Source organism: Cyclopterus lumpus, chromosome 20, assembly GCF_009769545.1.
Source record: "Cyclopterus lumpus isolate fCycLum1 chromosome 20, fCycLum1.pri, whole genome shotgun sequence".
NCBI lineage: Eukaryota > Metazoa > Chordata > Actinopteri > Perciformes > Cyclopteridae > Cyclopterus > Cyclopterus lumpus.
Window position 1 is genome coordinate 5762846 of NC_046985.1, and position 26513 is coordinate 5789358.

The window sequence follows — 26513 nt, forward strand, 5'->3', positions numbered from 1 at the left end:
AGTTGTCTCACAGCGGATTTCAACATGAGCATTTTAGTTTGGTGGCTCAATGCACTGCAACTTAGAAAAAGTGTTTTTTAAAACTGTTAGGGAGCCCAGTACACTGTGAAGAATAAAAAAAAAACAGATAGATGGAACACAAATCCTTTTGTTTTGGTGACGTTATGGTGAGATAGATATATGTATATATATACATATACATATACACATACATATACACATATATACATATACATATACACATACATATACACATACATATATATATATATACACACGTGTGCGTTGTGATTCTTGGTGTTTTTTGTGTGTGCGTTGTGATTCTTGGTGTTTTTTGTGTGTGCGTTGTGATTCTTGGTGTTTTTTGTGTGTGCGTTGTGATTCTTGGTGTTTTTTGGATGTGCGTTGTGATTCTTGGTGTTTTTTGGATGTGCGTTGTGATTCTTGGTGTTTTTTGTGTGTGCGTTGTGATTCTTGGTGTTTTTTGTGTGTGCGTTGTGATTCTTGGTGTTTTTTGGATGTGCGTTGTGATTCTTTGTTTTTTTGGATGTGCGTTGTGATTCTTGGTGTTTTTTGTGTGTGCGTTGTGATTCTTGGTGTTTTTTTGGATGTGCGTTGTGATTCTTTGTGTTTTTTGTGTGTGCATTGTGATTCTTGGTGTTTTTTGTGTGTGCGTTGTGATTCTTGGTGTTTTTTGTGTGTGCGTTGTGATTCTTGGTGTTTTTTGGATGTGCGTTGTGATTCTTGGTGTTTTTTGTGTGTGCGTTGTGATTCTTGGTGTTTTTTGTGTGTGCGTTGTGATTCTTGGTGTTTTTTTGGATGTGCGTTGTGATTCTTGGTGTTTTTTGTGTGTGCGTTGTGATTCTTGGTGTTTTTTGTGTGTGCGTTGTGATTCTTGGTGTTTTTTTGGATGTGCGTTGTGATTCTTGGTGTTTTTTGTGTGTGCGTTGTGATTCTTGGTGTTTTTTGGATGTGCGTTGTGATTCTTGGTGTTTTTTTGGATGTGCGTTGTGATTCTTGGTGTTTTTTGGATGTGCGTTGTGATTCTTGGTGTTTTTTGGATGTGCGTTGTGATTCTTGGTGTTTTTTTGGATGTGCGTTGTGATTCTTGGTGTTTTTTGTGTGTGCGTTGTGATTCTTGGTGTTTTTTGGATGTGCGTTGTGATTCTTGGTGTTTTTTGTGTGTGCGTTGTGATTCTTGGTGTTTTTTTTGGATGTGCGTTGTGATTCTTGGTGTTTTTTGTGTGTGCGTTGTGATTCTTTGTGTTTTGTGTGTTTTTTGTGATTCTTTGTGTTTTTTGTGTGTGCGTTGTGATTCTTGGTGTTTTTTGGATGTGCGTTGTGATTCTTGGTGTTTTTTGTGTGTGCGTTGTGATTCTTGGTGTTTTTTGTGTGTGCGTTGTGATTCTTGGTGTTTTTTGTGTGTGCGTTGTGATTCTTGGTGTTTTTTGTGTGTGCGTTGTGATTCTTGGTGTTTTTTGGATGTGCGTTGTGATTCTTGGTGTTTTTTGGATGTGCGTTGTGATTCTTGGTGTTTTTTGGATGTGCGTTGTGACTCTTGGTGTTTTTTGGATGTGCGTTGTGATTCTTGGTGTTTTTTTTGTGTGCATTGTGATTCTTGGTGTTTTTTTGGATGTGCGTTGTGATTCTTGGTGTTTTTTGGATGTGTGTTGTGATTCTTGGTGTTTTTTGGATGTGCGTTGTGATTCTTGGTGTTTTTTTTGTGTGCATTGTGATTCTTGGTGTTTTTTTGGATGTGCGTTGTGATTCTTGGTGTTTTTTGGATGTGCGTTGTGATTCTTGGTGTTTTTTGGATGTGCGTTGTGATTCTTGGTGTTTTTTGTGTGTGCATTGTGATTCTTTTCTATTGCATCTTTGTGGCACGTTTTTCTACATTCTGATGGCAGATATTTTCTCTCCCTGAAAGTATTTTCTTCGATACACAAAAAAAAAAATACATGACAGAACAACAGCCAGGATAAATATAAAATAACTTTTATGTGTCATCAATATTTCAATCTTTAATGTACAAGGAAACATCAGCAATAGCCTTTCAGAACGTCTATCGCTTTTAAAAAAGGAACATCATATTGTTATCAGCATGTTGCTACTTTGACAGATACTTTGGCGTACACAGACCAACTCCACTCCATCCACAGGCACACGAAGCAAACATAAAAACACCGACAACGTCCCCTTCGTTGTCCACGGACACGACGCAGCCAAGTGTGCGTGTACATTTTAATTTAAAAAAAAAATCGACGTAAGCAGCAATAATGCCTCATATTGCAAAGGATAAATAATGGAGAGCCGTTTGATTTTTGAGCGTCTTCAAAAGTGCAAACTATTGTCGGATGCGTGTCGTCCAGAAACACAAACACTAGCTTCGTGGTCCCAGAGGCACTGAGGTTTTGTGCGAACAGAGGAACAGGACTGAACATTTCAGTTATTTGACACAGTCAACGCTTTAAGCAATCCATGTCACACTGATACAACATGACATAAAACAAAACAAACATACATATATGTATGTATATACACACACACACACATACATTGTTTTTAAAGCCTTGCCTCTTGGTAATGCATGAATATTGAGATTGTCTACATAGCTTGTGTGTACATTTGGTCGACCAAGTTCACGTGTGCGAATGAAATGTTTGAATTTGTCGATGCCCAAAAAAAAAAAGAGAAGATATATAGAAAAGTTAATAAAAAAAAAAGTTAACACAAAAAGGAATGTTGTACTTAGAAATGTTGTTAATTTAGGCTCCTTCGAGAAACTTTGTTACAGTAGGAGATGTGAGATGGCTGAACTGCAGCTTATTGTTCTGATCACAAAACTATTTACACGAGACATTTGGCACTTGGACAAAGAAACCAATAAATCAGTGATTCCCAAAACCACACCAAGTGAAACAAACTCTACATTGATACATTAGTGCCCTAAACATGTGCGTGGAGACATTTAGAATATATACATATATATATATATATGTATATATTTATTTTTTAAGCTACTGTGTGAATATTCTGTTATGATCAGAAATATGTTTTCACGTCAATAGATCTCCCAAGAAATCCCGACTGTCCCCTGAACTGCAACAGTTGAGTAAAATATTCTACATTGTGAAAGAAGGACAGGCTTAAAAATAGATCACAGATAGTCGCATAAGAAACAAGCTAAAGCAAACGTTGATATTCAAGGGATCAAAGAGGATGCGAAGAGGATAAAAATGATCACATAAAAATACAGTCATTGTTCAGATTTGGTGTCATTTAAAAAAAAAAATTTAAAAAAAATGCCACGAGCTTAGGGAGGCTGGGTAAAGTGATCAGCTATCTGAAATAAGACAGAACGAGGGGGATAGAAAACACCAAAGTATACCTTTTTTCATTCCTTCATAAGGCGCTTGGTGAGCTTAAAACATGAACAAAAAGCAACAAACTTTAATAGACAAGTGTGTTAATATAAAAGCCTATCTCCCATATTTCCTCCACATATTCAATGTGAATCAGAGCAACCTTTCAGGGCTAAAAACTCATCGGTCTTGCAAATCTATCTACTGTAATCGCATTTAAATTTCGAGCTCGATCTCACATAATTTGATTTGGAAACTCTTGTCCCCTGAAATATATATCTTTTAAAAAGCACATTATGAGTGAACGCACGCTGCCGACTGATTGAATCTGACAAAAAGCTACTTGAATAGTTGGAGCCGAGCAGACCGCCGGTCATAGTGTTCACGTTCCCGTGGTAACAAAGAGGGCGCACAGTGATGAGGCATCAAACTGTGGGTGTTTCAAGTTTGAAGGATCTCATTGGTTGGTCAAAATGAATTTTTGGTGTTCACTTCGAGGAGTTGTGTGGTGATGTGAGCGGGTCGTTTGCGGGTTACACGGGCATGTGCATCTCCGAGTACTCATCGTGACACTCGCGCTCGTCAAACTTCGGCTCCGCGTCGTCTGCATCCAGCTGGAGGAGGAAGAAGAAGAAGAAGAAGACACGTCGGGATTCAGGACTGGTAACATTTTATATAAAACATTTTCTAAAAAAAGAAAAATAGGTGACACTCAGTATGGAGGCGTCATGAATAGATGTTGTTCCATGATGTAACCCGTGTAGTTGCTCATCAATTTATGAATGAGATGTCCTACATTTCCCAGAATGCCTTAGAAGTAAGCTCAACAATCAGACGTCACATCTTGAACAGAGGAAAAGGGGAATATCATATAAAGATGACCTAAAACCAAACTGCAGCAAAACAAATTAACATACAAATAAATAGGTGAACAAATAACATTGATTAATAATGAACAACTTTGTGTGAGGTTCGGCAGAGCGATTTCCAACTAGTTCCTGCTTTCAAAGGCTCTTTGTAATGACTAAAAACAAAAAACAGGTATGTATGAAAAGTGTGAAACTAATATCAACGTCAGCGCCAATCAAACAGTTTTAACTTCGACTCTGCCGGTGAATAAGGTGGCGGTGCCGGTGCATAAAGCAGCCTATTGCGCCCTCCTGTGGCCAACTTACACATGCAATCTCTCTGGGCGTGAAGATGCGGCTCAGCAGGAACATCTTGACGGGGATGGTGAGGATGAGGACGAAGGGGAACGCCAGCGAGGCCTGTGTCGACATAACGGCCCACAGAGCCGCCAAGCACACCACCTGGATGCAGGTGAACAGGTGCATGCGCAGCGTGCGGACCTGAAGGACACAGACATTATTCATAAAAACCCACCAGCACAAGAGTGAGAGCAGATAAAAGTGACGTTTTAGTGAGAAACAATTGTTCGAAGTAATACAGTAAAACAAATAGATAATTAAATCAACACATAAGATTATCAGTTGCAGTCCTAATACTTTCATACATTACAGTCCTGAATGTCAACATGTTGGATATGATGCTCCAGTCAATAAGATATTCTGGTGTGCAAGAACTTTATCATTTTATAAATTTGAATTGATGTAATTCCTTAGAGATTATTAAAAAAATATAGTTTTTTGCATGAAGAGCATCCGCTCCCTTTTTAGATTTTATAACTTAAACTACGATGAGAAGAAATATCTAAAAAGCTAGATGTGCTGGATCAAATCATTATTTGTTAAACACTTGTCTTACCTTGCGTACGTAGGTGTGGTCAGGGTGATACTTTGGTGGCATGAGCAGCAGCATCATCCGCTCCGTTAGCTGGATACCGTTCAGGGACATCACACCCATGTAGAGGAAGATACCAAAGAGCACCGCCAGGGGGATCTGACGCAGCAGGTCTCCGATCACAATGGACATACCTGTGGGGGAGGAAGGAAATTAGCCGCTGATTACCCTTTCCCCCGCCCCCCAACAGATATTGGCTTCAACAAGTGGAAAGAGCAGTGATGAGATTTCAATGTCCGACACTCACCAACCATGATGGCCACCAGGAGCCCGGTGACCCTCTGCTCCTTCACCTCCTGGATGCGAGGCTTGTCTCCGGGGGCGACAGCCTTGCTCATGACAGTGAGTGCGTTGACGTGGGTCACCGAGCGAACGGTGGCGGCGGCCATCCACGGCAGGCCGAACAGAGCCGAGCAGCCGCCCAGCACCACGATCAGCAGCAGGTCCAGATGGAAACCGGAGCCCTTCATCAGCATCCGCTCCTTCTTACTGACTATCAGGCTGCAGGGAGTCAGGAGGAGCACGGACGTAAACCGGCTGAGCAGCTGCCTTTACATCAACGCCTTCTTTAACACCCCTCAGGATACAGAATCACTAAGTACTGTCGTCCAAAATATATATAATTAAATATAAACTGACCATAACATCTAGTAATATATATATATAGTATGTTAAATAAAATATTTTAGAGTCGTTTTTAAATTATCACAGTTTTTTAACATAGTTGAAGATGTTAACAAATAATTACTATTATTCTATTTAAATTATTATCCTGATTTATAATATATAATAAAAAAATATATACATACACATAATAATTTCAAAAAAATAAAATAAAAAGTATATATATATATATATATATATATATATATTATAAGATTATTTTATTTATTTTTTAAGATAAATTAAACTCAATCCAAACAAACAGACTTTAAAATGTCCCGTTATTGAGTAATTCTGATGATAATCCTTCGTTGCGAGAGTCGTAACTCACGTGGTGATCTGCGTCTCCATGAAGATCAGGATGAAAACCAGCAGAGCCGGCAAACAGCAGGCAAACATCATCCAAACGGGGAATTCTCCGTTGGTGCCCAGAGGACTGATGATCCAGCCGCGCTTCGAAGGACTCGTCACAGAGAAACCGTGAGGAACGCTCAGTTTCTGCTCGACGACAGAAAAGAAGAAGAAGAAGAAGAAGAAGAAGAAGAAGAAGAAGAAGAAGAAGAAGAAGATGACGATGACGACTGTCCACGTTGTTGTGAATCTCAAGCGGCAAAAGGTCGAACATTTTAAGAACAGTAGTATTCGAGCATTACCTGTGTGTAAGTGTCGTTCATACTGTAATCCACCAGCACCATGATGAGGATGGCAATCGGGACGCCAAAATCTCCAATCATCCTGCGCAACTTAACACACAAGATGTGATAGTTTGAGTCCAACTGTCAGCTTCACGTACTTCATCGAAGAATAAACACATTCTTGTGATTTTCTTATTGTATAACATCAACCGATTTTAGCGTTTTAAGTTTTTTAAACTTGAAACAGAAGTTGATAAAGCAATTCAACGCTGTATATTTAGTCTTTGCGACAAGGGGTTAACGCCGGAGAACTGCTGTTTTTGAAGTGAATGTGGTTCCTCACCCTCCCAGGGAAGAACGCACTGTTCTTGAACTTGCGCAGGTAGAAAGCGATGAAAAAGGTTCCGGCCATGAGAACCAGAGAGAGCAGCGCGGTGTTGGGCTGTCCTCGGACCTCCTCCTTCACCGGCAGGGTGCCGTTGCTCAGCGCCAGTGTGACGTTTTCTGTCCAGGCGTCCCCTTCGGTGCCGTTGAGGGAGCAACTCGTCAGCGGGTGCTCCTTGAAAATCTGCCAGGCGACAACAGAAGGTTCAAGTCATTGCACGAATATTTCACATCACAAATAAAAGTACTCGCATGTACACCGGCTGGATTATCATTCGTCACTCTTCGGTACCGCAACCACACTTTCTGGAAAATGAGATTATCCCCGAAGCCAAAACGCCTTTTAAGTCTGTGCCATGAAACTCTAAGAATAGCAAACCTTCCAAAAGCGTAAGCCTGGATAATAGTTTAACTTTTAATCCGTTTAACTTTCAAGGCCAATCAATCACAAAATATTTCAAATGCACTCGTTAGAAAAACACTCATTTCGACCCCGAGATTTGAATACGGTCCAAAGATTAGTCCGTTCAGTTTAGTGTCGGGGGCGTGAACCCTCAGCGTGGCAACAGAAACTTTTTCGTAATCAGGAGTTGTTATTTCAAGTCTCAGCTGTACCCTGCCGAGCTTGATGAAGGTCTCGCAGATGAAGATGAGGGAGATGAGGAAGGAGAAGATCTCCTGGGTGAAGCGGGACACGAAGCGGACCAGGAAGCTCCCCTCGAAGGCCACCATGACGATCACGATGACGACGAGCCAAAAGCCGATCCAGACGCGTCCGGTCAGGTACTCCATGGAGTTGGCTTTGCAGAACTGTGAGGACGCAGAGCCAAGAAACTCATCAAGTGGAAAATGTTCACAGCAGCCGCGACAACTCGGCTCCTGAAAGCCTGTTTTCTCAAACAGCCTCAGACTTTGAGTGATGGGGTCCTCGGCCTACTGGCTTGAGCTCAGTTGGAAAAAGGGTGACTTCACATACTTTGTGGACCGATCAGCAGTGAGACAACATTTTAAACATATTCTAGAGAACTGTAACAGTTGTTAAGTTGTTTGCTTTAGTTGCAGTTTGAGTGTTTAAATGAAAAGGTTCAACATGTTTCTGCAACACGCTTATATTTGGTATTCACTGTACAACAATAGGTGGGAAAGCAGTAGCCTGGCTCTGTCCAAAGGTAACGAATTACACCTTCAAGTAAAAACACATAACCCCTGTAACACTTTCAACAGGGGTTATGTGTCGGACCATTTCTTGGCTGACCTGAGTCACTTCCTGGATTCTCCATGACCTCACTATGACAACAAGACTGATGAGGTTACTCATTCGGCCAAGAAATGGCGCAGAACTAGAACTTGTCGTATTTATACTACAGTTTTTGTACCGATTAAAACAAACATGATGACAGATGTTGGTGCTGGTTGTCACATTGTGTTCGCTTTGGACAGAGGCTAGCTGGTTCCCTGTTTTGTGCTAAGCTAAACAGCTGTTGCTTCATATTTAGAGTACAGATGGAGATCTTCTCATCCAACTATCGACATATGAGACATGTGAATACGCTCTTTTTGTAGGCTGTTGTCATTGTCCAGAACATTGTTGATCAACTCACACTGTAGAAAGCTTCTTCAAAGACCAGCAGGGGTCCGGAGAAGCCCACAACGAGTAGCGGCTGCGCTCCGAGCAAGCAGAAGATCACACCCTGCACCGACGTCGACACGATCAGCTCAGAAACACCAATCAGGCCGTCTGTCTTCTCACCTAGCAACAGACAAAACAACTAATTAAAACGGTAATGAACACCAACCAGGTGTAATGGTTCGTTAACACAAACCATCAAGACAAAAAAAAAGGGGGTTTTCGACATACGAGACGATAAACTGTGAATCCACAGTAACTCGACTCCCGTGTCTCACCCAGTAGGCCTCCGAATGTTATGGCTGGAGAGAGGGCAGCAAAGTAGATGAAGATAACGGCAGCCATGCACTGACTGTTGAGCGCATCCTTGAAGTCACTGAGGTACTTTGGGTAACGGCGCCGCACGTCTCGTACAAGGCCCCCAAAGGGGCGCCGGGTGCGCTCTAAGGGGTCGTCTGACTTTTTCAAGGGTGTCAGGAGAGCCTCTGTGTGACGGGAAAGAGACGGTTGTTATTGACATTAACAGGAAGTCATAGGACAACAGCCAATACTTCCTTGGATACGGCCACAAATTCTGCGACGCGTTACCTTTTTCTTCATGGCTTTTAGGCTCCTTGGCCAGTTTGCCCCCCTGCTCCTCCCGCTTGCGCAGCATCTCCCTCTGAAAGCGTGCGACCGAGCGCAGCAGCTCGTCGCCTCCCATCTCCGAAGGCGGCAGCACGATGCTGCAGTCCAGGAAGCTGTTGATGGCGTTCAGCAGGTCCTGCCTGTCGTCTGCCAGGTAACCTGCCTCGTGGAATTGCTGGATGGAAATTCAGATATAAAAACAGATGTAACTACACTATTTCCCTTCTAAACTCCTTTCTAAAAAAGGGCAAACTTTATTGCTTGTTCCTCAAATTTGATGGGATTTTGGTTTTGTGTATAAATATCCCTCAATACCTACTCACCTTGTCAGACATGAGTGTGGAGATGGAGCGTCCTATCTGGTGATAGTCCATGCTGGTGGTTGGGGGTCCCAGCAGAACGAAGAGAAACCTGACCGGTACGGGGACCTCAAGGACGGACTCCAGCTCCACGGCCTCCTGCAGTCGCACAAACGCCATGGTGGGCTGCTCCAGGAAGTCCACGCTGCCTGGAAGATGGGCGGGACGTAACAGTCAAAAATACAGACAGTACTTCACAGAGTACAAGAGAGTTTAAATTGATAAGATATTTTAAGTTACGCGTGTGTGGTTTTCAAGACTCACCCACAAGGACAACGGTGGCCTCAGCATTTTCAGGAATCTTCTCCAGCAGCTTGAGCTCGTGTTTGGATTTGGACCGATGCATGCCGGACACCGACACCGTCTCCTTCTGCAAATCCAAAGCAACACGAGAAGCACAATCAGGATAGCGAAGGACACTTGTAACCAGGGCTTTTTCCTTCTCCTTCAAGCATCAGCACTAGACTCACCTGTACCTCGTTCTTCTCCATGTCGACGCGTGTCTCAGAGTCCCCCGCGGTGTGGACGCTGCCCATGAGCGGGTCGTTCACCGACGGCTCAGGCTGATGGGTGTGATTGGCACTGTGGTGGTGCGTCATCATGCTGCCCAGGCTGGCCGCTGAGATGTTCCTGGGGAAAGGGCTACTGTGCTCCTTCTCGTCGCTCGGGTGACTAGGGGAGGTGGGGAGAGGAAGCGAGAGGGTGAACCGCAGGAAGAGAAACAGTGACAAGGCATGAAGCCACCTAGTAGCAGGAAGTGTGCAGCAGGCACAAAAAAATCAGTTAAATTCTCGTTTATCCTCATAATTATCAGTGTGGAATAGTTTTAGCTTCAGAAGACAAAGTGTAGGCTTGTGTCAACATGAACGCTGTAATGATGAAAAGCATTACCAAGAGAAAAACCATATAAACGGATATGGTCCGTATGCAGCCGAGGACAACTGTTGCATGTCATCCCCACATCTCCTGTGTCTCAACTGATAATGAATTAAAAGCAAAAATATCCCCAAATAATAATTTTAAGGATAAGTAAGGTTTTTACTACACAATAGTTAACCATGACATCCTGTTTGGCAGTTTACAAAATGTGTGATATTTATTTATTTATGATAAAAAGATGTTTTCTTCTCGCATAGTTCCAACGTTGAGGGATTTTGAGACACCTAAAAAAAGTCTTTTTGCAAATTTCTGCAACATAATAATAATAATCTTGCAATGGTAGATTTTTTTTGGGAGTAATAGGCTGCAAACCAGTGTGCTCCAGTCCCTTCTTCCTCTTTCTCATCCTCATCAGCTGCACATTACCGGAAGCTACACGAAGAACTCTTTTCACCTGATCTCGCCGTCTGCCTGACTTACCGTTGGAGTTGTCCATAAATACCAAGATATCCGCCATTTCAAAATAACTTTCCAGCCTATAACAAGCATTTTATTTCACAAATCCCTGCTTTCAAAACAAAAAGAGCTAATAACAATGTAGTGTGGTAAAGCTTTGCCTCAAACTTACTTCTGACTCTTGGATGAAAGAAACCAATCTATCAGTGAATCTGAATTCCATCAGTAGGTTAATTAATATACTCTTAAGAGGGAAACGTCTGGTGCTGCAGGTCACCTGTGTTTCAGCAGCAGGGCCCTCAGGACATTGGCTCGGTCCTCAGCTTTGATCTGGTCAGATATGATCATCTGTTCCACCACCTGGTGGGCGATGCCCGGCAGGGTCTTCTGGTCCAGGTCCAGCAGCACTGCACCTGTGGACGGCGACATACTGAGCTCAGCGGTCTGTGAACTGCATCGTCGACTTCTAGGCTTAAAAATTAACTCCGCTTCAATTCCTTACCGTGCGAGATGGTCTTTCGGAGCTCCAGCAAACTGCGGAAAGACAGCGAGGCCACGTGAGGTTTCCCCCAGCGGTCGGTCTCCTCCTCAACGTCCTCCTCAAACTTGATCCACCGAGCCGTCTCCTTCCACTGCATCTCCTGGTTCTTGTCCATAATCAGCTCATTCAGCTCCACAAACACCTGGAGACAACATCACACAGGAACACGTGCCGGTGAGACGGAGCACATCCACACCGTGCACACAAAACAACATGCACGTTCAGCACGTGCCGAATATTCAACTCAATAGCCAAAGCACTTTGTATTTAGTCAGTTGATTCAGTGGAGCATTTTGCACGTCATCAGAAAAACAGACTCCATGCTTACCGGTTTACCAGGTGATTTATTTAAATTCACTCCACACACACACACACACACGATACATCTCGTCATGTCATCGCCCCTGCATGAAAACAGCCAACGATATTCTTAAAAGCGTAATCGTCACAGGAGAGACCAAAGTCTTCAGCTTTTCCAGCATCAAATATCTGTTAACGAGTTATTAATTGATCACCATGCTGGTCAGTCGCGATCCCCTGCGAGATGAAGGCCAAAATAACTCTGGGAAAGCTCTCCCTCAACACAGTACATCGCCTGCATGCCTGTGAAATCACGCTCACACGGATCAAACCTGCCTGTGGCCGGTCACCCAGCCTCACCTTCTGGTGCCGAGCCATCACGAGGTCCTCGTCCAGCAGGACGCCTTCGAGACGCGAGGCAGAGCGGTACAGAACCACCGGTACCGACTGGAGGAGCGAGACGGTGCAGGAGAGGACTCAAACACTGATACCACGGACAGCGGCACAAAAGGGCGGGACCCTCACTTTTACACACATACCCACAGGTAACTCTTCCTCATCACACACACACACACACCTGGCAGGGACCTGTTGTTTACGCGGGCTGCTGGGGGCTCAGAGCTGTGTATGAGAATGTGTGTGTGTTAATAAAACATGGCTCTCTCGGGAGCTCTCAGTGTCTGGTTACCAACGCTTCTCTCTGCCCTCTTTTTCTTTTCCGTGTGTGAAAGAGAAAGATCTCATTCATTCATTTTTAATTGTCTCCTTCCCCTCCCGCCCCATCCACACAAGAGAGACAGGACAATGCTAACTTTGAGCGAGAGAAAGACGAGAAAACATTTCCAAGGATCTGCAACGATTCGTAGTTACGTTTTTAAACGTCTGAAGTAGAATATAAAGATTAATACATGGCACCTGAAAAAAACATTCCCTCAAAACTTCCTTGATTTGCTGCTGAATTTAAAAAGCATTTTTTTGGTCATTTTTCAGACCAAATATATAACGGATGTCTTATTTATATAAACACATATAACATTTGCCAAACTTCTAGACTTGTTAGTCAACACATTACAAGTCAATTTGAATAAAAAGTTTTAATGCAGCCGAATTAGTGCAGTTTCATATAATTTAATATTTCTGGGCTTGGAGCCGTTGGTTGAACAAAACAAGCAATTTTATGAGACATCTAAAGAATTAACTGCAGCCCAAATTATTGTATGTTTTATTCCTCAGGGATTTTTTAAAATCATAAAATATCTAAATACGCTTCAATATTTCTTAAACCTGTAACTTGCATTCATTATTTATCCATTTACTGATATTTTGTAATTCAAACAATTGATTGCAATAAATAAATTGAAAAAAAAAAATAGAATAACTGAATAATTGAGTAAGAAAATGATAAGCGGTCGCCCTCGTTTTGATTTCTGATGAGTTGACTCTCAGAAATGTAACCGACACTAAATGATTCTACCCTTTCTAGTCCTTTATTGTAATAAAAAAAAGGTACACACTTCCCAAAATAAATGTCGTCACCGATGAGGCTGAAAAACGGGACAAACGTCATTTCCCTTGGCGGGTCGTTAGTTCACGCCTCACCTCGTGTGGGGTGCGGTCCTGCTTGCGGCTGCGAGTGGTCGGCTCCTTGTGGTCCTTGCCGGTGTGCACCACTTGTCCCTTGGTGCTCTTTCTGACCAGGTGTCTGCGCACGCCGGGAACATCTTCAAAACGATGACCTGGAAGAGAAAAGAAGAGGCAGTGTGAGACGTGTTGAAGAATACAGAGGAGGCGGATGGGCAATAAACGTCAGGCACCCTCACACAAATAAAATAACTGGCACAGCACATACGCTGAACAGTGTTTCAGCCTCATTTTGTGCTTCCTCAGCATGCACACGTTGACCTTACACCCCAAGTTCAAATCTCACAACGGGCCGGGTCACTTTGCTTTTGTCTCTGTGGTCCCTCTGCAGGGGAGTAGAGTTACTCAGGCACTGAAAAGAGATGTGGAGAGACACCGGATGGCACAGACGCAACGCTGCGAGTTGGAATTGTCCCATCAGGTGTTAAAATATAAAAAGAAAACTGTAACGAGCAACTGAACTTCTCTTCCCAAAACCACCAATTATAACTTATAGGTACAGTAATAAGTGAGATTCCCTCCGAGAATCCCTATTTCCTTACCTTTGTCAGAGCTTGTACGTCCTATGAAACAAACAGTGATGCTTTGAGGGGTCTTCATCAATGCTTCAAGTCATTATAAAGTTCAGTGAAAATAATGTGTCCAAACCTATAAAGATTTTCAGCTTCACTTCATATTTTACTAAAAGGGTCTCTTTTCAGGTCGCATCATGAAGTCTGTGGCTTGGGGGCAGACCCTGGAGTAAAATGAGGCTCTTGAAGGAAGAGGCGGGTTTGTGGTGGGCGTGCGGTGACCGCTGGCGCCGCCGTCCCGACTACGTGACGCCCTCAAACCGGAGCGTGCAACCGTATTTTTAACGAATCGGAAAAGAAAGTTGCTGTTTTGTTTTTTTTGACCGCCGCCTGACCCCGCTGGAACCATCACACTGCATCAGTGAGCAGAGGTGGTAATTTGTTCAGGTCGCACAAAAGGGGAAGCAGTGATCTAATAATTCCTATTGTTGAGCAGCAGCCAGAGACGGAGACACTTTCCCAGGATGATTTACGGTGGCGGGATTCAGATAAAAGATGACAGAGAGAATACTTGGTGATGAACCTTTTGGGAGGCTCGACTCTGTGTCACTAATCCCTATAAAGACCAAAAAGCCAGAGCATAATAAGCCCATACCTCCATCCACAGCTTCTTTATTTTGCCTTCGAGTCTACTTAACTCTCGCCCTCGTTTCATTCCACTAATGAATGAAGGTTGTTAACTGAGATCCAGGTTTCACAATTAGCCGCCATGTTGGCTTGGGCCGGAGTCCAAGGGAACTCAGCTGACAGCGGGAACGGATAATTTAATAACGTGGGCCTGTCGGCCACACTCTTTTGTGATCTCTCCTCAGGGGCCGGCTCCCTTACGTAAATCTCCCGGCCCTGAACACAACCCCACGCTGGGTCCAGTGGCTGGGAACGTCACAGGGCAGCGGGGAGCCGACCGCAATGTAGAAGGCACTGGAGGAGGCCCCCGCCCCGGCCCCAATGTTTCTGGAGGAGGCCCCCACCCCAATGTTTCTGGAGGAGCCCCCACCCCAATGTTTCTGGAGGAGGCCCCCGCCTCAATGTTTCTGGAGGAGGCCCCCGCCCTGGCCCCAATGTTTCTGGAGGAGGCCCCCGCCCTGGCCCCAATGTTTCTGGAGGTGGCCCCCGCCCCCAATGTTTCTGGAGGAGGCCCCCGCCCTGGCCCCCGCCCCGGCCCCACTGTTTCTGGAGGAGGCCCCCGCCCCGGCCCCACTGTTTCTGGAGGAGGCCCCCGCCCTGGCCCCAATGTTTCTGGAGGAGGCCCCCGCCCCGGCCCCACTGTTTCTGGAGGAGGCCCCCGCCCTGGCCCCAATGTTTCTGGAGGAGGCCCCTGCCCCAATGTTTCTGGAGGAGGCCCCCGCCCCAATGTTTCTGGAGGAGGCCCCTGCCCCAATGTTTCTGGAGGAGGCCCCCGCCCTGGCCCCAATGTTTCTGGAGGAGGCCCCTGCCACAGCCCCAATGTTTCTGGAGGAGGCCCCCGCCCTGGCCCCAATGTTTCTGGAGGACGCCCCCACCCCAATGTTTCTGGAGGAGGCCCCCGCCCTGGCCCCAATGTTTCTGGAGGTGGCCCCCACCCCAATGTTTCTGGAGGAGCCCCCACCCCAATGTTTCTGGAGGAGGCCCCCGCCCCAATGTTTCTGGAGGAGGCCCCCGCCCTGGCCCCAATGTTTCTGGAGGTGGCCCCCACCCCAATGTTTCTGGAGGAGGCCCCCGCCCCAATGTTTCTGGAGGAGGCCCCCGCCTCCCCGCCTGGAGGAATCTGAGCATCAACGAATCCAAGACTTGCCGTCAAATCACAACAACAATAACTCATATGCAACATTTTTTCTTTTTTTCAAACTGGGAGGTTGAAAATGCAGTTTACATCCCCGTCTGTCCAACATCACTTCCTACTAATCTTTTTTTGTTGTTAAATTGCCACAGTTAGATTAATGTTTTTTTTGGTGAGGTCACAGTGACCCTTGACCTCCACAAGCTAATCAGTTCGTCCTTGAGCCCAGACGGTCGTTGAAGCCAAATTTTATTGAATTGATTTTACTGCAGAATTTAGTGACAATACTTCTTTCCGACAAGCGACTGCAATTGTTCTAATGGGTGAAGGAATCATCTACTTTCAAGCTTTTTAAAATATTTTTTTTTTTAAAAAGGCACACATTCTTAATTAAAATAATCAACGTGTGTCCTTATTGCCCACCTGGTGAACTAAAGTCCTCCAAGCAACTTCTGAGAACATAAAATTCATCTGTACTCACTCTTGATGCCGTCCAGGTCAGCGGAGGCCAGCGTCTGAGCCTCGCTCTCGTCAGTGGGGACGCGTTGGTACTTGGCCTGCTCGGCACCCGTCATGTTGCCGGTGCGTCTGCGGTCTTGCAGGTCGTAGCCGCGGCTGGCGGAGGAGACCCGGGCCAGTGGTACGTGTTCGGGTGGCCCCGACTGGGGAGAGGTGCTGGCAGCGTCGGATGAGGCCGGCTTACTGGATGAAAGCAGAAGAGCATAAAGTTTGCTGAGAAAATGACAAGTGGTTGTTTTGTTATTTTCGTCAGTTGAGCAAACATTTTCCGCAAAAAAGTTTTACATGTGAAGTTGGAAACTTCCTGCCACTGAACCATCAACATTTATCTTCCACTGGGCTCCTTTTATAGTCAATTTATTTTCTTTTTTTCCCCTGATGCTTGGTGATTTGGTTGTTACAGCAATAATATTCCCACGCTTTATACACCATCTTTTGATTGATGTATTAGAACCCGCTAAAGCTGCTCTCTATAAAAAACAGGCTTGCATCTCACAGCTCAAAACACTCACAATTTAAACACTATGAAAAAGTTAATTTAAGTGGTGAGAAAACAAAATGCTCGGTCAAAACGAATCCTTCAAAGCACTTGAAATAAACATAATTAACTCACCGTCCTTTAAACATCAGTTGCTCACAGCATTTCAAAAGAAACCTTTCTTTAAAATTATTTCCCCCTTTTATCAGGATGTTTTATAATTAGTTATTAGGCTGCTCTCCAATGGACTAAACAAGCAAAAGGTGTATGGACGCCGTTTTACCCCAGCCGAGACCCTCATGAAGTGGAACAGTAAATGTCATAGATGGAGCCTCGGGCTGCTGAGGTGTGTTGCGTCGTCAATAGCGACAGGTGATATATGGGTCTCCAAAGAGGGGATTACTCTGGGCCGTCAGATCGTGCCCAGCAGGCCCACTGGATGCCTGAGACGTGGTAACGTACAGTGTGTACCTCACCGACCGATCAGAAATGCGCCTGAGCCGTTTCGCCCAATCAGAACGTCCGTGAGAACTTTCAGCAACACGGCAAAAACATGCGATCGTCACAGACTATGAAGTCTCTCAAGACGCCTTTCTTTCAGTCCGAGAACTCGACTTAACTCACTCTGAGGAACTCTCTTCTTCGGTATTTACTCCCACCGCAGACTGCGGCACGATGTCAAGCTCACGGGCCTGGTGCTCTTTGCCCCGTTTGTCCACATAGTCTTCATCTGAAACAAAGAACTGTGGAGGAGATGCAGAGCAACGCACTGGTTACTGAAGAAACAACCAAACCAAAACCTTTACCAAGAACTTCAGGTTATAAACAGCAGGGAAACCGAACCGCCCTGTGCACATTAGTCCAGGGGCGATACTTGAAGAGTTGTAATGAATTAAAGGAATTGGATCTTGAAAATCTATTTATTTAGATATTTCCTCTTGAAATCAGGGACAATTTAAAAAAAAAAAATAGATGAGAAAACTGGGAAATCTAAAGACGATATGGACATAAAGTCAACAGAATAAGAATTGTCTAACCTGCTTTTTTTTTTTTTTTATCATTTATAATATATATTAAAAAAATACAAAGTGACAAAATGACCAGGCCGAAAACGAACACAAAACTAAAAGTTCAATTAAAGCAAAACAACTCATCTCAAGTCATCTATTACAAATCATGCAGCAGTGCACAGTTAAATCTAGTCTCATTTCGTGAAGCATAATAACGAACCACACATGAAACCCACTGATGAATGATTAAGACGATACTGAAATATTCATAGAGGAACATAATAATGTGGGTGAGCAGGTTGTGTGTCAGAGCACATTCCTGAACGCTTATTCCTGAACATCTCGATGGCATATCGGACATTAAAGGATCGCTGTGACCCCCAATTACACATTCATGTTAGCGTTTTAATTGGACAGTACGATATGTAAAACCAAGGTACAGAAGGAAGCAAGTCTACAGCCCGACCAACATATCAAATGATGATTATTATGGTGTGTTGAATAAATAGAAGTACAGCACATAATGCAGTTAAGATATTGAGTTAATTGTTGACCAGTACTCTCTATAATTAAATAGATGGTGGTGAAGTTTACATAATATATTGAAACAGTTAAATACTTTGCCTCCTTTCCTCTTCATGTTTGTCATATCGCAGGAAACTATTTTGATTAATTGTCTTTTCTTTTTTCAGTCAAAATGCCAAATGCTGATTGTTTCAGCTTCTCAAAGAGGATTTGCAGCCATTTCCTTTTTTTTAATGATACAGTAAACTGGATATTTTGGGGGTTTTGGTTGAACCAATGAAAAATGTAAGTCAATTTGACCTATTCTGTAGGCAAAACGATAGGATACTCGGCAGATATATTGCTAATCAAAATAATTGTTACTTGCAGCCCTAGTTTTTGTATAAACCTAAAAAGAATACGGTCCGATACATTTTTATTAGAATATCTTTACGCCAAATACACCGTCAAAAGATAAAACACGTATTGTGTTAATGTGAGGTTAGTCGCTGTCAATGCTTTTCCACTCACTTATAAGTTAACTTAAACATAAAAGGCGACTGGTTACCTCCACGTCTTTCACTCTCTCCGACTCAGATGGAACGGACGTCTCCGTCCCCTCATCCTCCTCTTCCTCTTCATCCTCTCCCTCCTCGATGGGGCCGCTGCTGGGAACTTGGCTGCTCTTGTGATCTTTGTCCTTCCTCCTTTTCTTGTTGCTCTTCTTCCTGCGTCCCTCTGAGGGCAGTTTGGACAGAGGTCGGTGGATGTGGTGAGAGGAGTGACGGTTGTCTGGGGGAGAAGATAAAAGCACAGACACACAAACATGAGCTACTTCCATGTCAAAAGTTATGTATTTATATTTCCCTGGCTGGCTGGCCACCACGTGCTTACATTCAATGTCCTCCTCATGGTAGTTATGGTGCTGTTCATCAGGTACGACTGCAGCGGGGCTGAGGATCTGCTGGAAGCGCTGGACCCCCAGGGCTTTGTTCAAGTCCCCTTCATCCTCTTCTTCAGGGTGCGGAGTCCCGTGTAGTGCTGAGGCAGCAGGAGCCTCTGGCTGCAACGCAACAAATACATTAAAGAAATTAAACCAAAAAGAAGAAACAAAATCAACCAATTGATTTCAGAGATCCAGAGTTTAATAAATATGTAATAAATTAGGAAATAATGATATAAATAGATGCAGACAAATGCATAATAAAACTATTATTTTGTAAAATAATCCACTAGAGTAGAATTGATTGCAAATATTATTTTTTTAAGTATTTCATCCTGCTGCCTTTCACCAAGACCAACACCAGAGGGAGTTCTGGTTCTCCAAATTCTCCACCGTCAGGACATCATATGCCGAGTCCTTTCATGTGCCCTTCTGAACATTTGCCTGAAATTGGACACAACGGCCACGTGCGTTGATCCGTTGCTCTTCTCCACGCTGCGGTGTGACAGGGATCATGTGGGCGATAAGAGATCTGTTTTCTAGCAGCAGGATGCCGTGCCCTGCTGCGCCCTGCTCTGCCGGAGGGATGTTGTGATAAGGCTCGGCTGCTGCGACACGGCCAGCGGATCCACGCCGGCTAACGGGGGGGGGGGGGGGGGGGGATCGTGCTGTAGCCACCTCGCGGCAGAGTGATTGTTGCCATGACTACTGCGCAGGGGCCTCGGATCCCGCGGAGAACCCTTCCCGAGGCAAAACTCAGGTTCTCAGGACACCCAACATGTCAATCGTGTATTAGGTTTTCATCGGTGCTGCAGGGAGTCAGAGCATGCGGTGACTCTTCCACCTGCGGCTCCTGCTTACATTTGTGTCAGACTCTCTCTATTATGCCCAGCAGGCTGCTAAAAGAACACACATAAGATATACAAAAGATTACAGTGGCAGAAATCTGGTTGTAATATAATATTAAATCCACTACATTTCCATCTACGTAAATCATCACATACAGAACAAGAGCTGGTAGCAACATATACGCATGATGTGAAGCAGCGTTGCTAAATAGTTTATTCCACTTTTAAAATCACATTAAGCGACACAAACCCGAGAAAAGAAAATGTGAACAGGACACTCAAGAGTTGGTCCTGAATCTTTCACTTACAGCTCGACAGATGGTCGTGAATCAACGGCATGTGCATAGAAAGTGTGAAGAACTGATTCCCACGGCCCACATTAACGTGCAGATTTTTTACTGACCTTTTTATTCATGCCACACACAGGTGACAGAAGCATAAAGCCCTGCACGGAACTGTGGACAGGCTGAGACTTATGGGTTAAAAAAAAAAAAAAGGAAAGAAAGACAGGTCAGCCTTTTTAAGCACACATTCAATATTGACCCAAGTCTCAATTCCTCTTATAGCCTTTTTTTAACCTGACAGATCAACAAAAAAACAAACTATACGTTCACCTCAGCGACCTCCAGAACAAACTGCCAAAGAGATATATATATATATATATATATATATATATATATATATATATAAATAATGTATAGGAGTAGCTTTATAAAGTTCAGAAACAGTTATCAGAAATTGTAAATAAATGAAAACCTCCTAATTTCTGTAGCTAGGCATCAGCCCACGTCACTCTCTCAACCCTTTCGATATTCAATTAGATGACCGTTCAGAATCCAGATGTGCGCCGCTACACTATCCAGCATTTTATTTTTACAGAGCTCTCATTCATATCACGGTGGGATTCTCACAGAGGTGAGAGAATGTTCCACAACCGAAAACCATGTGCAAACCAAGCCGAGGGGAGTAGAGGAAAAAAAAAAAAAAAAAACTGACCAGACATTGAAGAAAAATTGTTGACGGAGAGTTTAAGGGACTTACCTCGCTCATGGCAACGTGAGCTTAATTACAATCAGCGTGTTGGTGGCAACAAGTGTCACTGCCCTCCAACGTGACACAACTGGAGCACTGACCCTCGAGACCTCTATTAAGACCTGCAGACATCCCTCTCCCCCCCCCCCCGCCCCAGCTTATCAAAGCCTCGTGATGCCCTAATCAGAGCCCTATCGGCCAACCTGCCACCTTCACCAGTCTGACCATTGTACTGGGCAGAATAAACAAGACTCTCGTTCTGGCCTTGAGGACAAACGCCCGCCTGAAAGGACACGCCGTGTTTGAACAGCCGGGAACAAAACCTGGCGTTGACATTCATCTCCACATCTTAACTTTGACACGTGAAGCCTAAATATTGACCAAGCTGCTCTCAGTCAGCGGGCCTCAAAAGGATGATGTAAATGCATAGGAACTAAACATCTATCTATATTGTTTTAATAGGATGCATTTTTGATGGCCAATATTGACAGAAGACATGTTAAGCAAATGAAATGAGACTAAAATGTTGCATGCGCCAGAAAACAACATGTGAAACCACAAATGACTGAAAAAAACATTTGACCGGTGAACAAAAATACCAAACTTAGCAATTCATTAACCCAATATATATATATTGTTATATATTGTTATATATTGTTATATAAATAAATTCCTACATCTTGAGTCATTAAAAAATTACTTAAAGCTGAAAAAAGTGCAGGCATGTTGGTACCTTTTATTTTCATAAATCTTGTTTTAGCAACAGGATAAAAATATATATAATGCATGTTTATTGATGGGAATTAGCAGGCCGAGAGTTTCTCATTTTCATATACCCAAAAAAAGCAAATATTGTAAATCCAATTTTCCACCACGTTTTTGAAATATTTGACCTGCACAACGCAGGAGAAACAAAATAAATAGATAAAACGATAATGTTCTTGTCTTTTAGCTTTAATCCATCTAAGCCAAGTGGTGACAGTAAGTTTAAAAATTGAAGAGTGAATCTTGTAAAGCAAGTGGCGTGCATGTGCAGTGGCGGTGTTGCATAGTGAGGTGGACACTCCACCGCGTGTGGAGGCCGCAGAGGAGATTATCGGTGTCTTGGAGGAGGCTTAAATCCCACACAGTCAGCGTTTGCAGGGTGAAGGGGGAGAGAGAGGCAGAGGATGTCGGTGCGATGTGGCTGATGAGTCACTGCATATCTAAAAAAAATGAGCCTGCAAGGAGATCCGGGTGCACGTGTGCTTCGAGTAGCCGATTATTCTATTGATGCGTACGAGTTGTAACCCAGTTTTGTCCTCGGCCAACTGTGAATTTTCTATTATGCAACCCCAGATTTACACAACTTCCCTATTACATCACGAATGAATAAGCCATGTTTGCACCGCTTAAAAATCAAATGTTTACGTCATAACCTCAGTCAATTTAATCAAGAGATCCTCCAATCAAAAAGAAGTCTCCAATGTGGGTTTTTTTGCTTCCTATTTGGAAGCGACAGACTAGGTTTGCATTGAAAATGTGGGTTATCTGCGTTATTATTTCATATTATGCAACAGAGTTTCCAGTAGCTAAACACATAAAGATTATTCTCCTGAGATTGTGTTCTCCCACCTCAGCTTTATCTCGGTTGAAGATGTCGAAGCTACATGCACGTCACAGGAGGTCCACGTGGTAATAAAACATGATAGGAAGGAGGGGGGGTGTGTACACCACTGATCCTTCTGATGGCAAAGCTCACGATTATTTATAGCATGAAGATATGTTGTCAAGACTAGTTGGGGGTTAGGAGTCCACACGGGGGGTCACAAGGAAACTAGAAGAGGTCACAACATGATTAACCAAAAAGGGGAAACTAAATCTGCCCACCGGCCCCTCGAAAGCTCACTAATGAACAGTGTATATCCCGTTTGTTTAAACCGGGCCATCGATGCTAAGCTAACCGGCTGCAGCTTTAAATGGGAGACACATGATAGTGATATAAAACTTCTCATCCAACTCCCAACAAGAAAAAGAATAGGCATATTTCTGAGACTCAAGGACCGCTCGCCAAAAAGACACACAGCACATAACCGCAGCAAAAGTGCAACCTGGCGTTTTTACACTTGAGTTTTTGCCCATCAAAAAAAAAAAAAGTAGATATAACATCTGTTATATAAGCTTTAGAGGTGCTGGTAGGAGGATTATTTGCCTCTGAACAGAGCCCGGTTAGCCCTTTTCTGGTTTCTAGTGTTTATGCTAAGCTAACCAAAACGTTTGGTAATTATGAAGCTGGGATCCAAAAAGACAGACAGAAGTTAGGTATTGATCTTCTAATCTAGCGCTCAGGAAGAAAGGAAATAGGCGCATTTCTGATAATGTGAAACTATTCCTTTAAGGTGACACAAGCCAAAAAAGGTAGAAAGCCAAAAACCTAGACAGTGTTTGCAGTGATGAAATGCCCCGGAGTAAGACACCGAATCCCTACCAGCTTCAGTGGCTCTGCAAAGCAAACAGAAACAAACCTTTGCAAAGCTTTTTAAAAAGGGAACCAGCAGCACAGCAGGTTTCTTAATATTACCAGTTTTTTATTAAAGGAAACCAGTTGAAACGCTTACAAGAAACAATTCATAATCCACCTGAATAACATATTGTAACTAGTGACGCATTAAGACGACATTAGGCTGCAACTATTACCTCGGATTTCTAAATTCCTGAGAAAAGTCAATGAGCTGTTGAACGAAGTAAAGGTGCATCTGAAACTCCCCAAAAACCAGACTGAACATTAACCAGCTGCATAGTTCGTTTCGAGGTTAACTTTATCTTAAGAAGCAAAGTCAGAAGAAACAACTCAGGCGTAGAAAATCTCTATTTGCCAAATGTAGGATAATGTGTAATGACTGACTGGGAATGATAAGAAAAAGACTGAAACATCACAAACGGAAAGAAGCCACGTTACGTTGAGTCCTCTATTAACAAACCTCTGACAAAACAAACTCACCTTTAACGAATACAGATAGTCCATCAAATTAAACACATGTGTGTTGCTGCAGCCTAAAGTTAAAAACAAGATAGCTATATTTGCTTTTACAATGTCAAAAGCAAAAGGTAGATGTGTCCGCCGCTTTTATGGAAGGCAACCCGCTTCCCATTTCAGTTAGCCCTCGTCACGTGACCACGGAAGACATTACCAATGTTCCCGTTTAGCTTTTAAATATCCAAACAGGATTGTCTGAACTATCCCTGAACACACACACACACACACACACACACACATTGTTGAGGAGATAATTATTAACTTGGTAGAGTTGAAGCCAGTAAAACCACCAATAAAAACGGTGTCATACAGCAAACCTTTTTTTATCTTTAGGGAGCTTCTTGGTCATCGGGCGTACTGTCGTCCGCAGGCCATTCATTCATTAAGAATTACTTAAAGGAGGTCAATCAACACCTTCTGAAGACAATGTTTTATGTGATGCATACAGTTAAAAAGGAAGATCATCTCGGAAACCGCACATAGATGATACAAAGACAAACGTGTCCAACTTTCTGAATAAAGAATAGTACATGTTAGATTATAAAGCACTTCAAACGTTGTATTTATTATATTTTTCAGTTACTTTGCATGCGGTGTGGGGAAACGCATCTACAGCGAAAGTAAATGCATAGTATAAACTAAAGAAAAGGGCACTACAAATTATAAATAAGGTGGATTCACGGGTAAAAAAACCCAGCAGGATTTAGTTGAATTTAAAATGTCGTTAGTTATGTTTAAAGCCAAGAAAAGACTGTTTGTGATAAGACCAGCTGATGATCACAGATGGGAACTTCCTTGTTGATCATCTTTTATTCAATTTAAAAAAAGAAATGCATAGAGGCCAGATAATGGGGTCATGTTAAATTAATGGGTTTTAAGGCGTGTGGCTGGGCCTGAAGAGGTTGTTGAAAGTGTTGACAGACATTCTACAGTAGATCATTTACTGTATGTTAGTATTATGAAGGGAGAGCAGCCTCTCTCTCCTCTGTCCTCATCCTTCTAGACCTTTCCGCTGCCTTTGACACAGTGAACCACCAGATCCTCTTGTCCTCCCTCCAGGACCTGGGTATCTCAGGCACCGCGCTCTCACTCTTCTCATCCTATCTCACCGACCGCTCTTACCGGGTAACCTGGAGAGGATCTGTGTCTGAGCCTTGTCCTCTGACTACCGGGGTCTCTCAAGGTTCAGTCCTTGGTCCTCTTCTCCTCTCTCTGTACACCAACTCTCTTGGCTCTGTCATTCGCTCGCATGGCTTCACCTACCACAGCTATGCTGACGACACCCAACTGATCCTCTAGTTTCCCCAATCTGAAGCACGGGTAGCAGCACGAATCTCTGCCTGTCTGACCGACATCTCTCAGTGGATGTCCGCACACCACCTGAAAATGAACCCGGACAAGACTGAACTTCTCCTCCTTCCAGGAAAAGGCTCTCCCACCCACGACCTATCTATTAACTTCAACAACTCAGTGCTGGTTCCGACTCCGACTGCCAGGAACCTCGGAGTGACGCTCGACAGTCAACTCTCCCTGACTGCCAACATTGCCGCAATAACACGCTCCTGTAGGTACATGCTGTACAACATCAGGAGAATACGACCTCTTCTCACTCAGAAGGCGGCACAGGTTCTGGTCCAGGCTCTGGTCATCTCACGGCTGGACTATTGCAACTCCCTCTTGGCAGGTCTACCTGCTAATGCCATTCGACCTCTACAGCTCATCCAGAATGCAGCTGCTCGACTGGTCTTCAACCGACCGAAATTTACCCACACTACTCCGCTCCTCCGCGACCTTCACTGGTTACCGGTGGCCGCCCGCATCCGCTTCAAAACATTGGTACTTGCGTACCGTGCTGCGAACAGATCGGGTCCAGTCTACATCCAGGACATGGTCAAACCGTACACCCCAGCCCGTTCACTTCGCTCGGCTTCTGCCAATCTGCTTGTAGCTCCTTCACTTCGAGCTAAATCACGACTGTTTGCTGTGCTGGCTCCTCATTGGTGGAACGAGCTCCCCATTGACATCAGGACAGCAGAAAGTCTCTACATCTTCCGGCGCAAACTAAAAACACATCTCTTTCGACTATACCTTGAATAGGTAGCACTTAAATGCCGTAGTAGCACTTAAATGTCCCTTACCGATAGCACTTCAGTAGCACTTAAATGGCACTTACGGATAGTACTTTGTAGTTTGACTTTATTGAAGAAATTGTACTTGCTTGATTCTTGTTGTTCTGAGTTTGGACTCACGGTTTAATGCACTTATTGTAAGTCGCTTTGGATAAAAGCGTCAGCTAAATGACATGTAATGTAATGTAATGAGATCATTTTAGATTTCTCTTATTTCTGCTCCTTTTCAATCATAGAATATGCATTATGTTACATATTGTAGCTTATGTGGTATTTTGTGAGGAAAGTGTACACTGAGGGGGTGTTTTTTATCTCTAAAAAAAAGGGTACTGAATAAGTTAAATGCGTTTGTTGATTTAGATATAAAAACTTGGTTAATAATTTGTTCCTGACAGTTTTAATAATCTGAAAATCTGGGGAAATAAATGT

At 43.6% G+C, this 26513-nt stretch overlaps 1 protein-coding gene across 4 annotated transcripts in view; it reads right to left on the reverse strand.

The window, feature by feature from the left end:
- Positions 1-1979: 1979 nt before the first annotated feature.
- The window catches only part of slc4a2b (solute carrier family 4 member 2b), a 38042-nt gene continuing 13508 nt past the window's right edge, over positions 1980-26513 (reverse strand). For 3 of the 4 annotated variants that reach the window (XM_034559762.1, XM_034559763.1, XM_034559761.1), the window contains 21 exons: positions 19011-19179; positions 18685-18908; positions 17227-17345; positions 16087-16307; positions 13233-13369; positions 11295-11475; positions 11070-11205; positions 9928-10129; positions 9722-9827; positions 9422-9606; positions 9060-9273; positions 8750-8956; positions 8446-8594; positions 7460-7654; positions 6804-7028; positions 6479-6568; positions 6157-6323; positions 5410-5663; positions 5127-5296; positions 4538-4711; positions 1980-3976 (listed from right to left, as the gene is read on the reverse strand). In XM_034559762.1, coding sequence (XP_034415653.1) covers positions 3896-3976; positions 4538-4711; positions 5127-5296; positions 5410-5663; positions 6157-6323; positions 6479-6568; positions 6804-7028; positions 7460-7654; positions 8446-8594; positions 8750-8956; positions 9060-9273; positions 9422-9606; positions 9722-9827; positions 9928-10129; positions 11070-11205; positions 11295-11475; positions 13233-13369; positions 16087-16307; positions 17227-17345; positions 18685-18908; positions 19011-19179 — 3606 coding nt within the window. In that variant the 3' untranslated portion in view covers positions 1980-3895. The remainder of the gene's footprint in view (positions 3977-4537; positions 4712-5126; positions 5297-5409; positions 5664-6156; positions 6324-6478; positions 6569-6803; positions 7029-7459; positions 7655-8445; positions 8595-8749; positions 8957-9059; positions 9274-9421; positions 9607-9721; positions 9828-9927; positions 10130-11069; positions 11206-11294; positions 11476-13232; positions 13370-16086; positions 16308-17226; positions 17346-18684; positions 18909-19010; positions 19180-26513) is intronic. The other variant, XM_034559764.1, reaches the window with a different exon arrangement.